General features: G+C 44.1%; 1 protein-coding gene across 1 annotated transcript in view; it reads right to left on the bottom strand.

The window, feature by feature from the left end:
• il17rel (interleukin 17 receptor E-like) overlaps positions 1-17,607 on the bottom strand; it is a 62,399-nt gene that overhangs the window by 32,590 nt on the left and 12,202 nt on the right. The window contains exons 2-7 of the mRNA XM_014152794.2: positions 17,281-17,308; positions 14,036-14,182; positions 2,951-3,060; positions 2,552-2,666; positions 1,900-1,944; positions 1,507-1,649 (exon numbers count right to left, since the gene is read on the bottom strand). Coding sequence (XP_014008269.1) covers positions 1,507-1,649; positions 1,900-1,944; positions 2,552-2,666; positions 2,951-3,060; positions 14,036-14,182; positions 17,281-17,308 — 588 coding nt within the window. The remainder of the gene's footprint in view (positions 1-1,506; positions 1,650-1,899; positions 1,945-2,551; positions 2,667-2,950; positions 3,061-14,035; positions 14,183-17,280; positions 17,309-17,607) is intronic.

The raw sequence follows: 17,607 nt of genomic DNA, 5'->3' as shown, positions 1-17,607 counted from the left end.
CAATCGATGAACATACTTTGGTGCGAAAAGTGCAAATCAATCCCAGAACAACAGAAAAGAACCTTGTGAAGATGCTGGAGGAAACAGGTACAAAAGTATCTATATGCACAGTAAAACGAGTCCTATATCGACATAACCTGAAAGGCCTCTCAGCAAGTAAGAAGCCACTGCTCCAAAACCGCCATAAAAAAGCCAGACTACGGTTTGCAACTGCACATGGGGACAAAGATTGTACTTTTTGGAGAAATGTCCTCTGGTCTGATGAAACGAAAATAGAACTGTTTGGTCATAATTACCAAGGAGGGAAAATGGGTAGGCTTGCAAGCCAAAGAACACCAGCCCAACCGTGAAGCACGGGGGTGGCAGCATCATGTTGTGGGGGTGCTTTGCTGCAGGAGGGACTGGTGCACTTCACAAAATAGATGGCATCATGAGAAATGAAAATTATGTGGATATATTGAAGCAACATCTCAAGACATTAGTCAGGATGTTAAAGCTTAGTCGCAAATGGGTCTTCCAAATGGACAATGACCCCAAGCATACTTCCAAAGTTGTGGCAAAATGGCTTAAGGACAACAAAGTCAAGGTATTGGAGTGACCATCACAAAGCCCTGACCTCAATCCAATAGAAAATGTGTGGGCAGAACTGAAAAAGCGTGTGCGAGCAAGGAGGCCTAAAAACCTGACTCAGTTACACCATCTCTGTCAGGAGGAATGGGCCAAAATTCACCCAACTTATTGTGGGAAGCTTGTGGAAGGCTACCCGAAACGTTTGACCCAAGTTAAACAATTTAAAGGCAACGCTACCAAATACCAATTGAGTGTATGTAAACTTCTGACCCACTGGAAATGTGATGAAAGAAATAAAAGCTGAAATAAATCATTCTCTCTGCTATTATTCTGACATTTTCACATTCTTAAAATAAGGTGGTGATCCTAACTGACCTAAGACAGGGAATTTTTACTAGGATTAAATGTCATGAATTGTGAAAAACTGAGTTTAAATGTATTTGGCTAAGGTGTATGTAAACTTCTGATTTCAACTGTACATTGGTTCCATTGTGCTAGGCAAGCTCAATCTAGCCCAGGTAAAGTACTTGAAATAATTTCAAATGGCATTTGAATCCAGGGTCTGATCGAGTATAGCACAACTGATTTATGATGCCTGTTTCATACCATCTGGTTGAGGCATTTCTATGACCCTCCTCTTTCCTGTGTTACTATCAGAGTATGCACAAAGTATAGTATTGACTCTCACCGTTTTACAACACTTACTGGCAAGCAGTAGTTGTAAACACACTTGTCTCTGGGAGGTGTTATTATGCTAGGAAAGTGAGGGGAGTGCCTCAACATTATCAGTGCCTAGCCTGGAATCCACACACTGCTTTCATTTCACTGAGTGAAACAATAGTGAAATATATACATTATGGATTCCAGGCTAACCAGGGTCTCACAATTTGAAAATTAACATTTACTCTTTAAGGTCTCCATCTCCTGTAATCTTACCAGTGTGTTGGCCCCTGTGTCTCTACAGGTGTAGGCTTTTCTGTGACACAGTCTCAGGTGATAGTCTTTATCCTCCAACATGTCTGAGACAGACACAGCCAGCTCCTTTCTGTCTGAGTCCACCGTGTACGCTAGCCTCCCAGCTGTCATAGGACACAGTCAGTCAGTAATCAGACAGTCAAGGGAAATGGATGCACTGCCAATATCTTTAGGCTGATTTGTACACAAGGAAATACAGAATGAGTATATTGTTGTCGGGTTATGCAAGGCAAAAATGTAGCCTTGTTGAACGCAGAAATAGTCTGTCATTGTAACCCATGCTAAGGGATATCTAGAGTGATTTAATTGTTGTGAACTATAGAACAATAGAGAAATACAATCTATCAAACTTACTGATGCATTCTGGAATGTTACTCCGAAGATCTCTGCTGCTACATTCTGAAATATAGTTTAAGACCAAGTTAAGGTTTGTTCTCTGTAAAACAAACAATGCTTCGACATATGATCATTGTGTATGCACATTGAGTAAGAGCATGACTACCCTGCTGATCAAGCTGGGTTATGCTGTTTTGTTCAGCAGGGTAGTGTGACTTTTGGTTAGGAAATGAGGGTTTTATGATATTTAAGTGTTTCTGCATTAGACATTTGCTGACTCAATAGTTTTGCTTATGAACACCTGCAGTGTCAGTTTACTCACTCAACTCAATAGCTCTTAAATAATCAAAGTCAAGTACAGTTAGGTTTAACCAACATGATCCACTGGGAATCTGTGTGTGCAAGATGCTGAAATGGCGATTTCAATCAATCGGTTGACATTATGGCCACCTAATCATCTCCCTCATTCCTAATTGGCATATATCCTCACCTCTACACCATGCTAGCTGATGTGTAGTGAGTGTGCCACACATTGTTGCTGGAAGAGGTGAGTTTCCCCTGTATTATGTAAAGCGCTTTGAGTACCTCAGTTAGTAGAAAGGCTCTATATAAATCCAATCCATTATTAGTATTATTATTATGCACCATTGATCACGGTCCTCATCCTCACCTGGGACTTGGTAAGTGCTTGTCCAGGTGACTCCACAGTAGCTTGGATTTGTCTTTAGAGTGACGTGAACGTATTGACCTGGCCACACCTCAGAGCAGTCATTCTGAACCTCCAACTTGAGAGAGAGAAAGAAAAGAAACAAATAAACATGCCAGCCATTACAAGTGTTCTTAAGCCAGGTCCATATCTGTTCCTATCAATAGAGAAATGTTCTTGTTGCCACAAGCACACATAATGTACAGAAATGTTTTTGCTTGTCTTTGATTAACTAAGTGTAATGTTCACAAAAAAAAGATTTATCTGATTGTACCTGTTGTCCCTCCAGTCTCTCTGTAGTAGTGTGTAGTGTAGTAGTTTGTAGTATGGTAGGGTGCATGGTGTGGTAGTGTGCTACTGTACCTGCTGTCCCTCCAGTCTCTCTCTGGCTACTCTGGGGAAGCTGACGAGCCTACAGATTTCCAACATCATCCCTGCGGTAACAGTGCATATGGAGACACCATGGATGTGCTCTGAGGAAAAGTAGCATTAAAAATCACTAGAATGCAAGCTATACAGGGTCAGTACAAGTACCATAATTACAGTGTGTGTGTGTGTGTGTGTGTGTGTGTGTGTGTGTGTGTGTGTGTGTGTGTGTGTGTGTGTGTGTGTGTGTCAGGGTTGGGCTCAATTCAAATAGAATGCAGTCAATTTAGGAAGTTAACAAAAATGACAATTCAATCATCAAAAAAAGTGCTTCTCAATAAATTGAAAAGTAGAAGCTATTTATTTCAAAACTATTTAAATGTCAGAAATGTTTTATGTTTAAATTTTATCAATTCCTGAATTGGCTGCCTTCAACCTGTGTGTGTGTGTGAGCGTACGTGCGTGTCACATGCGCTACAGGAAGCAGTGTGACCCTGAATCAAAGGGCCAGATAAGATATTATTGCAGGGGTTTCCCCACTCAGGCCCCCATCTCGCTCTCACCTGTACAGAACTGACTATGGAAGTACATACTGTGGCTCCGTTCATAGTGGTCTATCTGGTTTCAGTGGTATGCTGTTTTCACAACATAGGTTGCATTCCAAAAACTTAACAGACACACCCTTTCCCCTCAGCCCTCAAATTAAGTGGACACTTCTGATGACGTGCCATGACGTCTGACGAGTTTACACTTGCAGGGCGAGGGAGGAAGGAATAATTTTTAAAATGGACCACCTTCGCCCGGAAATTCGTCACTCGTTCGTCCCGCGACGATTGTGTTTCCAGCCACCGGTAGCTTGTGGGTGCTTTTTATGCGCTACAGTCAATAATGATTGCATGTTTACTTATATTAAATATATAATTATTAATATACGCCTACTGTATGATAGCTAGAAAATGAATTAGCTGACTAACGTTAGCCTGCCTAGCTGGAACTTCTGAAGAAGGAAAATGTTTTATTTCTACAATTTCCAAAAGCTAACCAAACAAAAACATGATTACTTTTACGAGAAGTGTTTGTGCATTAGTAGCACAATTTCTAACTTATTTACATTTGTTTTTACTTACACCTGAATGTTGACTCAATATTGACATTGAGGTTTTACGTTTTGGCTGACTTTAATTAGTGGATGTACAAACATCACGGTTTGAATTATGGGGCGTGTCAGGCCCCGAAGTGTACATAATTATACACTCACAAACTCCATTAAAAACGAAGGTTGATTGACTGTTCTCTCTGCTACCACATGACAAGCGGTACCAGAGCGCCAAGTCTAGGTCCAAGAGGCTTCTAAACAGCTTCTACCCCCTAGCCAAAAGACTCCTGAACATCTAATCAAATGGCCTCCCAGACTACCGGTACCCCCTGTATATAGCCTCGCGATTGTTATTTTACTGCTGCTCCTTAATTATTTGTTACTTTTATTTCTTATTTAATTTTTTTAAACTGCATTGTTGGTTAAGGGTTCGTAAGTTACCATTTCACTGTAAAGTCTACACCTGTTGTATTCGGTGCATGTGAGCACCCCAATCTTATAAATCAAAGAATTGCCAGGAAAACACCCAAGTTTCACTGTAGAGGGTAGCTTCAAATGACACCCTATTCCCCATATAGCGCACTACTTCATGGAAAATAGGGTGTCATTTGATAAGCAAACAGAGATTAAGGGTCAGAGTCAATCACATTGACATCCGCATAATGTTATTTTGGTGGTGTAACTACGTTAGAGCTGTCAAATCCACAAGCAGATCGTTGCGTTACCTTTGCGGACACTGCCGTTGGATGCAACATCACCACACCAACTATAACCCGAATTATCCCATGTCGCCATGTTAGAAATTCATGCAGCTGCGTTACAAATTCTAACACTCAAATTAGATTGAAGGGCATAAATCCCCCCGATCCAAATTAACAGAATGCTCGGATCAACCCTTGGCCAGAGCGTCCAGTGTGCGCTCTGAACACTCCGAGAGCAAACACACCTTATATCTGTGTCAATAACGCAAAATGAACTTGTTAACAACCTGTTGTCGTATTCGCATGGCTGTTGTCCTTAACCGGAAACAGGCTGTTGTCGGGGGGGGACCAACTCGATGCCGAAAACTTTTGAACTCAAGAACTCGGATACCTGTGTCAACACCTGCTACCAACTAGCCAGCTAGCTAGCTAGCTAGGTTGCAATGGAGCCCGCTTCGCCTGGAATAGCTGGCAAACATTTCCAGTTTATTACGCTCTTGTCCAGTACAATATTGACAATCTGGGGTTCCAATGAGGCAATTGTTTGCTAGTGGAGGATTACAGGAATGAGGTGGCTATGCTTAGCAAACAAATCTCAATTCTGCGCGAGTTTATGGGGAAAGCGCAAATTGGAACTTTATTTTTCTCAACTCCTATGACTGGACGCCGCTCGGGCCTGATGGATGTTTCCCTGCCTTGCCATCTGTCCCTATCCAAATGGCCTGTGCTACCTGGAACTTGCCTGCCAAGGAAATCATCTCCATCTGCTTCTCCTCCTCCATCCTGTAGTGAAGTAGAATCCATCCTGTAGCAAGCAGAATGTTCCAATCAACACTGGTCCCATGTCACAAGTCATGGAAACCGAAGGCAGTGGCATGCTGCTAAGAGGATGGGGGTGACTGCGAGAGGTTCGGAGCAGACTGACATAAGGAATAGCTTCGCTGCACTGGTGCCTGACCTACCTGCGCAATCATTGCTGGGATTGTCTGTGACGGCGGTGACTCCGACTACGCTGACTCCAGCAGTGGCTTTGTCGTCAAGTTTGGGGTACGCTATCCTGCTTATCATGGGCCCATGAAAGACTCAACGAATTGTGTGAGGGGTGGGAATGGGCGTATTTCGCCATTCCCATTGTATTGGGCAGTTCAATGGTGAGAAATGTCTCAATCCCTGGAGAAAAAACTGTGTGCTATCAAGGAGCACCAGTACAGGACATCAATAAGCTGATCCCAAACATTTTAAGTCATCATCAGGAAATGTAGAATATCATAGTTCATGTGGGATTCACTGACATTATGAAGGGCAATTCAGAACAGCTGAAGATGGATTTTAAAGAACTGATTGGTTCACTACTTGACACCAACAAACGCCCCATAATATCTGTCCCTCTGCCCTCCCCAAATTGTGGCATTGAACAGTTCAGCAGACATTTAACCCTCCATAACTTTCTACAAGACTACTGCAGCTCTGTGGGTGTAACATTTATTGACAATTTTGATACCTTCTGGAAACAAAGCTCATGTTGTAAATAGGATGGGATCCACCCAAATCATTCAGATCCCGAATCCTTCCACAGCATTTTAAGGCTGCGTTGAGACAATTACTTATCAATGATCCAAGCCCAGCTCATTTAATTCCTACCATTGTGCCGCTGAGTTGTCATAATGCTTCAGCAAATGTACATTATCCCAGCGGTGTTGGAAGACACAATGTAAGTAACCTAATTGATGACCCTCTTACTGCCCTGAATGCCTCTGCTGATCCCACAGCTATTGTATGCAGTAATCTTGTGCCTATGAACCAGAGTGATAATGTTAGCACTGAGGTGGTGTGCCCTAGTAGGAAGTCCGCTGTGTGCAGCACTGACATAAATAACATGAGCATGTTTACCTCTGCTAAGCTTCCCAGTAAGCAATAAAAGCAATCAAACATCCCAGAAAAGTCCTAAAAATAGCCAATGTTAGAACATGTAGCTTAAAACGTCTTACATCTAGCCAACAGCCAATGGGATCGCATGGCGCGAAATACAAAAACAACTAAAATACCACAATTCAATTTTCTCAAACAATCAACTATTTTACACCATTTTAAAGATAACTCTCGTTAATCTAACCACATTGTGTCACATCCTGACCCGCAGAGGGAGCAATTGGATTAGTTTTGGTCAGGATGTGGCAGGGTTTTTGTGTCCTCCGGCCCAGCCCGAGTGGCCCGCATGTCTTCCGGCCCAGCCAGAGTGGTCCGTCTGCCAGGGTCAGCCCGAGTGGCCCGTCTGCCCGGCGCAGCTATCGGCGCCACCGAAGTGGGCGATGCCGAAGGTGGAGCGAGGTCCACGTCCTGCACCTGAGCCACCTCCAGCATAGGTGGGTTGGGGAGGGAGGGTGTAGCACAGTGCCGTCGTTGACGGCAGCCACCCTCCCTTCCCTCCCTTATTGTTTAGGGGTTATTGTTTATTGGTTTTGTTGGGGTATTGGGGATTTTTTGTTGTGTTTTCTTTTTGTAAGGTGCATTACGGGGTCTGCACCTTGGGGGGGGGGTACTGTCACATTCTGACCAGCAGAGGGAGCAATTGGATTAGTTTTGGTCAGGATGTGGCAGGGTTTTTGTGTGTGTGAATGGTTGTGTTGGTGATTAGGACTCCCAATTGAAGGCAGGTGTGTTGAGTTGCCTTTGATTGGGAGTCCTATATAGGAGTGTGTGTTTTTCTTTGGGGTTGTGGGTAATTGTTTCTTGTTTAGTGTGGTTGCACCTGACAGGACTGTTGGCTGTCAGTTTTCTCAGTTTGTTTTTGTTATAGTGTTCTTTCTATTAAATTCAAGATGACGAACACTAACTCTGCTGCATTTTGGTCCTTTCCTGAAGACAGCTGTGACACATTGTCCGATTTCAAAAAGGCTTTACAGCGAAAGCTAAACATTAGATTATGGTAGGAGAGTACATAGACACAAATAATCACACAGCCATTTTCCAAGCAAGGGTATATCAAATCAAATCAAATGTATTTATATAGCCCTTCTTACATCAGCTGATATCTCAAAGTGCTGTACAGAAACCCAGCCTAAAACCCCAAACAGCAAGCAATGCACAGCTAAATTATGCACTAACCTTTGACGATCTTCATCAAATGACACTCCTAGGACATTATGTTACACAATACATGTATGTTTTGTTCGATAAAGTTCATATTTATATCTAAAAACAGCATTTTACATTGGCGCTTGATGTTCAGAAAATGTATTTCCCACCAAAAACTTCCGGTGAATTTAGAAAAATACTCATCATAAACGTTGACAAAATACATAACAATTGTTTTAAGAATTATAGATAGACTACTCCTTTATGCAACCGCTGTGTCAGATTTTAAAATAGCTTTACGGAGAAAGCACATTTTTCTATATTCTGAGTACATAGCTCAGCCATCACGGCTAGCTATTCAGACACCCGCCAACATCGGGGTCAACTAAACTCAGAATTAGTATTAGAAATATTGTATTACCTTTGCTGATCTTCATCAGAATGCACTCCCAGGACTGCTACTTCCACAAGAAATGTTGTTTTTGTTCGAAATAATCCATATTTATGTCCAAATACCTCCGTTTTGTTCGTGCGTTCAGGTCACTATCCAAAGGGTAACGCGCGAGCGCAAATCAAGACACAAAAAGTCAAAATGTTCCATTACCGTACTTAGAAGCATGTTTAAAATCAATTTTTATGGTATTTTTAATGTAAAATTGCGATAATATTCCAACCAGACAATAGTGTATTCATTCAAGGAGGAAAAGAAAAAACAGCGTGCTCACGGGAACGCGCATATCCAATCTCTTTGTCCTCAGACAGACCACTCAGAAACTGAGCTCCTATTATCTGCCCAGAGACAGGAGAAGGCTTAATCCACTTTCTGAAGGCTTTAGACAGCCAATGGAAGCCTTAGAAAGTGCAACGTGACAGCACAGATACTGTAGTTTCGAAAGGGACTAGAAAGAAGAACTACATTTCTCAGATCATTCACTTCCTGGATGACTTTTTCTCAGGTTTTTGCCTACCATAAGAGTTCTGTTATACTCACAGACACCATTCAAACAGTTTTAGAAACTTCAGAGTGTTTTCTATCCAACTCTACTAATAATATGCAAATATTTGACACTGGGCCCGAGAAGTAGGCCGTTTAATTTGGGTACATTTTTCATCCGGCCATGAAAATACTGCCCCCTATAGCGAAGAGGTTAAGAAACATTTGATTAGTGTAATGTTAGATAGCTACATAGTTGTCTTTGTATCAAAGATAAAGGCGTAGTACAGAGTAACTATCGAGGTTAGCAACCCAGCTACATTTTCAAACAAAGTCAACACCGCAGCCACTGCTAGCTAGCCAACTCTACCAGCTAGCAGTACTGTATCATTTTTAGTCAATAAGATTTTTGCAACGTAAGCTTAACTTTCTGAACATTCGAGATGTGTAGTCCACTTGTGTAGCTAGCAGGACGGACTTTGTGTTAGCTAGACAATGTTTAATTACTTCTGCGTTATGAAAGGAACTAGACACGGACACGAATGATCCATTGGTAGTTTGTTGTAACCAAGTATTGGTGCTAACCGTGTGTTATTGGATGCTAGCATGCTAGTTAGTTACGGCGTCCTAGGATACGGTGCACTGGGTGGGTTTCACGGAAGAATACTGTACCAAGTTATCTAGCTTAAAAAAGTAAGTTTGAGCCTATTCCTGGAAGCATTGAACCACTGTAGTTTACATCAATTATAATTTCTAAAGTGGAAGTTGGAAAAGTTATATTTGAGTGTTTCAGTGAATGGTTATTGAGGGAGGCCTTGCTCTCTCGCTTCCCCAGTTGTTTAGTTTAATTTTCATTACGATCTCCTTTGCATTAGCGTAGTCTCTCCTGTAGCCTGTCAACTATCTGTCTGTCTATTCCTGTTCTCTCCTCTCTGCACAGGCCATAAAAACGCTTCACACCGCGTGGCAGCTGCCACTCTAACCTGGTGGTCCCAGCGCGCACGACCCACGTGGAGTTCCAGGTCTACGGCAGCCTCTGGAACTGCCGGTCTGCGGCCAACAAGGCAGAGTTCATCTCAGCCTATGCTACCCTCCAGTCCCTCGACTTCTTGGCGCTGACGGAAACATGGATTACCACAGAAAACACTGCTACTCCTAATGCTCTCTCTTCGTCTGACCACGTGTTCTCGCATACGCCGAGAGCATCTGGTCAGCGGGGTGGTGGCACTGGAATCCTCATCTCTCCCAAGTGGACATTCTCTCTTTCTCCCCTGACCCATCTGTCTATCTCCTCCTTTGAATTCCATGCTGTCACAGTCACTAGCCCATTCAAGCTTAACATCCTTATCATTTATCGCCCTCCAGGTTCCCTTGGAGAGTTCATCAATGAACTTGACGCCTTGATAAGTTCCTTTCCTGAGGATGGCTCACCCCTCACAGTTCTGGATGACTTTAACCTCCCTACGTCTACCTTTGACTCATTTCTCTCTGCCTCCTTCTTTCCACTCCTCTCCTCTTTTGACCTCACCCTCTCACCGTCCCCCCCTACTCACAAGGCAGGCAACACGCTTGACCTCATCTTTAGTAGATGCTGTTCTTCTACTAATCTCACTGCAACTCCCCTCCAAGTCTCCGACCACTACCTTGTATCCTTTTCCCTCTTGCTCTCATCCAACACTACTCACTCTGCCCCTACTCAGATGGTATTGCGCCGTCGCAACTTTCGCTCTCTCTCTCCTGCTACTCTCTCCTCTTCCATCCTATCATCTCTTCCCTCAGCTCAATCCTTCTCCAAACAATCTCCTGATTCTGCCTCCTCAAGCCTCCTCTCCTCCCTTTCTGCATCCTTTGACTCTCTATGTCCCCTATCCTCCCGGCCGACTCGGTCCTCCCCTCCTGCTCCGTGGCTCGACGACTCATTGCGAGCTCACAGAACAGGGCTCCGGGCAGCCGAGCGGAAATGGAGGAAAACTCGCCTCCCTGCGGACCTGGCATCTTTTCACTCCCTCCTCTCTACATTTTCTTCCTCTGTTTCTGCTGCTAAAGCCACTTTCTACTACTCTAAATTCCAAGCATCTGCCTCTAACCCTAGGAAGCTCTTTGACACTTTCTCCTCCCTCCTGAATGCTCCACCCCCTCCCCCCTCCTCCCTCTCTGCGGATGACTTCGTCAACCATTTTGAAAAGAAGGTTGACGACATCCGATCCTTGTTTGTTAAGTCAAATGACACCGCTGGTCCTGCTCACATTGCCCTACCCTATGCTTTGACCTCTTTCTCCCCTCTCTCCAGATGAAATCTTGTGACTTGTGACAGCCCGCCGCCCAACAACCTGCCCGCTTGACCCTATCCCCTCCTCTCTTCTCCAGACCATTTCCGGAGACCTTCTCCCTTACCTCACCTCGCTCATCAACTCATCCTTGACTGCTGGCTACGTCCCTTCCGTCTTCAAGAGAGCGAGAGTTGCACCCCTTCTCAAAAAACCTACACTCGATCCCTCCGATGTCAACAACTACAGACCAGTATCCCTTCTTTTTTTTCTCTCCAAAACTCTTGAGCGTGCCGTCCTTGGCCAGCTCTCTTGCTATCTCTCTCAGAATGACCTTCTTGATCCAAATCAGTCAGGTTTCAAGACTGGTCATTCAACTGAGACTGCTCTTCTCTGTGTCACGGAGGCTCTCCACACTGCTAAAGCTAAATCTCTCTCCTCTGCTCTCATCCTTCTAGACCTATCTGCTGCCTTTGATACTGTGAACCATCAGATCCTCCTCTCCACCCTTTCTGAGTTGGGCATCTCCGGCGCGGCTCACTCTTGGATTGCGTCCTACCTGACAGGTCGCTCCTACCAGGTGGCATGGCGAGAATCCGTCTCCGCACCACGTGCTCTCACCACTGGAGTCCCCCAGGGCTCAGTTCTAGGCCCTCTCCTATTCTCGGTATACACCAAGTCACTTGGCTCTGTCATATCCTCACATGGTCTCCCCTATCATTGCTACGCAGACAACACACAATTAATCTTCTCCTTTCCCCCTTCTGATAACCAGGTGGCGAATCGCATCTCTGCATGTCTGGAAGACATATCAGTGTGGAAGACGGATCACCACCTCAAGCTGAACCTCGGCAAGACGGAGCTGCTCTTCCTCCCGGGGAAGGACTGCCCGTTCCATGATCTCGCCATCACGGTTGACAACTCCATTGTGTCCTCCTCCCAGAGTGCTAAGAGCCTTGGCGTGATCCTGGACAACACCCTGTCGTTCTCCGCTAACATCAAGGCGGTGACCCGATCCTGTAGGTAAATGCTCTACAACATTCGCAGAGTACGACCCTGCCTCACACAGGAAGCAGCGCAGGTCCTAATCCAGGCACTTGTCATCTCCCGTCTTGATTACTGCAACTCGCTGTTGGCGGGGCTCCCTGCCTGTGCCATTAAACCCCTACAACTCATCTAGAACGCCGCAGCCCGTCTGGTGTTCAACCTTCCCAAGTTCTCTCACGTCACCCCGCTCCTCCGCACACTCCACTGGCTTCCAGTTGAAGCTTGCATCTGCTACAAGACCATGGTGCTTGCCTACGGAGCTGTGAGGGGAACGGCACCTCCATACCTTCAGGCTCTGATCAGTCCCTACACCCAAACAAGGGCACTGCGTTCATCCACCTCTGGCCTGCTGGCCCCCCTACCTCTGCGGAAGCACAGTTCCCGCTCAGCCCCGTCAAAACTGTTCGCTGCTCTGGCACCCCAATGGTGGAACAAGCTCCCTCACGACGCCAGGACAGCGGAGTCAATCACCACCTTCCGGAGACACCTGAAACCCCACCTCTTTAAGGAATACCTGGGATAGGATAAAGTAATCCTTCTAACCCACCCCCCCTACCCTCCCCCCCCCCCCAAAAAAAAAATATATATAGATGTACTATTGTAAAGTGGTTGTTCCACTGGATATCATAAGTTGAATGCACCAATTTGTAAGTCACTCTGGATAAGAGTGTCTGCTAAATGATGTAAATGTAAATGTAAATGCAAACAAGGTTCATGAAATCAATAATTTACTAGCAACAGATGACATTCATATTCTGACACCCTCTGAAACTCACTAAGATAATACCTTTGATGTTACAGTGGTAGCAATACATGGTTATGAGATCTACAGAAAAGACAGAAATGCCAAAGGTGGAGTTGTGGTGGTTTATCTACAGAGCAACATTCCTATAAAGCTTAGAGAGGATCTCATGTTAAATACTTTTGAAGTAATATGGCTACAGGTTCATCTGCCTCACCTAAAGCCTATTCTGGTGGGAAGCTGCTATAGACCACCATGTGCTAACAGTCAGTATCTGGATAACTTGTGTAATGCTTGATAATGTATGTGATATCAACAGAGAGGTATATTTTCTGGGCGATTTACATGTTGACTGGCTTTCATCAGTCTGCCCACTCAAGAGAAAGCTTCAAACTGTAACTTGGTTCAGGTTATCAGTCAATCAGTCAACCTACCAATCAGGATGCTGCCTTGTAGGCTGTTTCATATGTAAGGCTCTGCAGACAGCCTTCAATGCAACATTCTGATATCAGCCTCTGAGGCTACTATTGAATCTGATCACCCTGCAAGGAATAGAGCTCACCCCCTGGATTAGATGTGCATCTGCCTATAAATTACTTTGACAGCTAATATGCCTGCAAGGAGCATTACCTATGAAACAGCCTATGAGGCAGCATCCTGATTTATCAGCCTCTAAGGCTAAAATTTAATCTGATCAGCCTATCTGTAAATGCAAATTATCCACAAAACACGGTGTCCCTTAAAATACACATATCTGTTATGCAAGCTAACAACCAGCATAGATAACAAGCTAGCTTACTAGCTAACAAGACTACCTAGCTAACTCACAAGACTAGCCAAGTTAGCTGTGTGGTTCTTTGCATGCAATGGTTCTGGTCTTTGAGGCAGCATGCAGCCCGGGAGACAGTGCTGGCTCAGGCATTGTTCAGGGCTTACATGCCCCGCATTGCGATCAATGCAGCCACAGGGCTCCTTGATGAAGTGGTTATCGTGCACCTGAACAAATTCATGGATAATGCATGATACTTTTGATTGTCTCGTGATCTTGACATGTAGTGATAATGAGTATATAGTGATAATGAGATAAATTAGTTATTATCTTGACATAACAATGGACCAATTTTTTGAATATGTCCTCTCTGGACTTCCCTTAAATCCTTGATGTTCACAAGGCAGAAAATAATTCTACATAAAATCTCAAAATAGAGAGCCCAACCTACCACTGAGCTGAAGAGCAGTGTGAACTCGAAAGTGAAGAGAGCACTTCTGTTTCCCCTCACACCTCATCACTGTGGACAGGCTGACATTGTGGAAGACAACACTGGTGTTGAGGCCTGCTTTCTGGGTCCTGCACGGGGCAAAGGAATCTGTATGGGAAAACAGGAGGTTAAAGTCAGTGGATGTATTCAAGTTCAATCTTTTTTCCATAAAAGATTAATTGGAAATCTTACTCACATTCAAAATAGCAAACCTTTCAGGACAAATGTATACAAATATACAACAACCAGCAATATCTAATAGCCAGCAATGTAATGACAAGAAAGGAGTCAACTTTACTCATACTTCATGCCAAAGCCCTGACTACTACTTTATCAGATGATAGATATCAAATCAAATTTTAGTATACTTGGACTATGACTACTGTACTGTATGGGGGGTCCATGCTTCAATGAACAAACCTGCAAAAGTTGTATCACTCAGACCACCCATACCACAAACATTGGAACTGGATCCTTGTATTGTAAATTTTTTTTTTTTTAATTTTTTTATTTCACCTTTATTTAACCAGGTAGGCAAGTTGAGAACAAGTTCTCATTTACAATTGCGACCTGGCCAGGATAAAGCAAAGCAGTTCGATAACATACAAAAACACAGAGTTACACATGGAGTAAAACAACATACAATCAATGATGCAGTAGAAGAAAAAAAAATAAGACTATATACAATGTGAGCAAATGATGTGAGATAAGGGAGGTAAAGGCAAAAAAATGCCATGGTGGCAAAGTAAATAAAGTATAGCAAGAAAAACACTGGAATGGTAGATTTGTAGTTTGAAGAAAGTTCAGAGATAAAATATAAATAATATGGTGCAAAGGAGCTAAATAAATAAATACAGTAGGGGAAGAGGTAGTAGTTTGGGCTAAATTATAGATGGGCTATGGACAGGTGCAGTGATCTGTGAGCTGCTCTGACAGCTGGTGCTTAAAGCTAGTGAGGGAGATAAGTGTTTCCAGTTTCAGAGATTTTTGTAGTTCGTTCCAGTCATTGGCAGCAGAGAACTGGAAGGAGAGACGACCAAAGGAGAAGTTGGCTTTAGGGGTGACCAGAGAGATATACCTGCTGGAGCGCGTGCTACAGGTGGGTGCTGCTATGGTGACCAGTGAGCGGAGATAAGGGGGGACTTTACCTAGCAGGGTCTTGTAGATGACCTGGAGCCAATGTGTTTGGCGACGATTATGAAGCGAAGGCCAGCCAACGAGAGCGTACAGGTCTCAGTGGTGGGTAGTATATGGGGCTTTGGTGACAAAACGGATGGCACTGTGATAGACTGCATCCAGCTTGTTGAGTAGGGTATTGGAAGCTATTTTGTAAATGACATCGCCGAAGTCGAGGATTGGTAGGATGGTCAGTTTTACGAGGGTATGTTTGGCAGCATGAGTGAAGGATGCTTTGTTGCGAAATAGGAAGCCAATTCGAGATTTCACTTTGGATTGGAGATGATTGATGTGAGTCTGGAAGGAAAGTTTACAGTCTAACCAGACACCTAGGTATTTGTAGTTGTCCACAAATTCTAAGTTAGAACCGTCCAGAGAAGTGATGCTGGACAGGCGGGCAGGTGCAGGCAGCGATCGGTTGAAGAGCATGCATTTAGTTTTACTTGTGTTTAGGAGCAGTTGGAGACCACGGAAGGAGAGTTGAATGGCATTGAAGCTCGTCTGGAGGGTTGTTAACACAGTGTCCAAAGAAGGGCCAGAAGTGTACAGAATGGTGTCGTCTGCGTAGAGGTGGATCAGAGATTCACCAGCAGCAAGAGCGACATCATTTATGTATACAGAGAAAAGAGTTGGCCCAAGAATTGAACCCTGTGGTACCCCCATAGAGACTGCCAGAGGTCCAGACAGTAGGCCCTCCGATTTGACACACTGAACTCTGTCAGAGAAGTAGTTGGTGAACCAGGCGACACAATCGTTTGAGAAACCAAGGCTACTGAGTCTGCCGATGAGGATGTGGTGATTAACAGAGTCAAAAGCTTTGGCCAGGTCAATGAATACGGCAGCACAGTATTGTTTCTTATCGATGGCGGTTACGATGTCGTTTAGGACCTTGAGCGTGGCTGAGGTTGCACCCATGACCAGCTCTGAAACCAGATTGCATAAGGGAGAGGGTGCGGTGGGATTCGAAATGGTCGGTAATCTGTTTGTTGACTTGGCTTTCGAAGACCTTAGAAAGGCAGGGTAGGATGGATATAGGTCTGTAGCAATTTGGGTCAAGAGTGTCACCTCCTTTGAAGAGGGGGATGACAGCAGCTGCTTTCCAATCTATGGGAATCTCAGACGACACGAAAGAGAGGTTGAACAGGCTAGTAATAGGGGTTGCAATAATTTCGGCAGATAATTTTAGAAAGAAAGGGTCCAGATTGTCAAGCCCAGCTGATTTGTAGGGGTCCAGATTTTGCAGCTCTTTCAGAACATCAGCTGAATGGATTTGGGAGAAGGAGAAATGGGGGAGGCTTGGGCGAGTAGCTGTGGGGGTGCAGTGCTGTTGAATGCAGTAGGGGTAGTTAGGTGGAAAGCATGGCCAGCCGTAGAAAAATGCTTATTGAAATTCTCAATTATAGTGGGCTTATCGGTGGTGACAGAGTTTCCTATCCTCAGTGCAGTGGGCAGTTGGGAGGAGGTGTTCTTGTTCTCCATGGACTTTACAATGTCCCAGAACTTTTTAGAGTTGGAGTTGCACGAAGCGAATTTCTGTTTGAAAAAGCTAGCCTTGGCGTTTCTAACTGCCTGTGTGTATTGGTTTCTAACTTCCCTAAAAAGTTGCATATCGCGGGGGCAGTTCGATGCTAATGCAGAACGCCATAGGATATTTTTGTGTTGGTTAAGGGCAGTCAGGTCTGGGGAGAACCAAGGGCTATATCTGTTCCTGGTTCTAAATTTCTTGAAAGGGGCATGCTTATTTAAGATGGAGAGGAAGGCATTTTAAAAAAATAACCAGGCATCCTCTACTGACGGGATGAGGTCAATATCCTTCCAGGATACCAGGGCCAGGTCGAATAGAAAGGCTTGCTCGTTGAAATGTTTCAGGGAGCGTTTGACAGATACAGATACAAATGTATTTCAGACATCAATTTATATCTGATCACAGGACCATCAGAGATTTACCATAGTGTCATTGTCAACACAATCAAGCACACACACAGAGTATAACAACATTGTTTGTAATGGGTATATTGTAATGCACTCACAGTGGGTTTTACTTTTGCATTGAAGGCCCTGCAGAGAGAAGATGAAAGACACTGTAAGATGTTTATTTATGCACTTGATATACACTTTATATTACTTATACACATTATACACTTAACAGAGTACTCACAACCCCAGCTGTGCAGTACAAACAAACAAGCCCAGCTGGCCACTATTCCAGCTAACAATTCTAGGGAAAGAGTACGTTTTTGTAACGTTACCGTAATGTTGCCCTAATGTTTGAGTGTCCAGTTTTCCATTAGTTAGGGGTACATTATGTAAGCAAAAACCTTCTGAGAAACTTTTTAGCATGTTTTTGTTAGAACATT

Source organism: Salmo salar, chromosome ssa17, assembly GCF_905237065.1.
Source record: "Salmo salar chromosome ssa17, Ssal_v3.1, whole genome shotgun sequence".
Lineage (NCBI taxonomy): Eukaryota > Metazoa > Chordata > Actinopteri > Salmoniformes > Salmonidae > Salmo > Salmo salar.
Note: the sequence above shows the minus strand (reverse complement) of the source record. Positions and strands in the feature narration are given on the sequence as shown.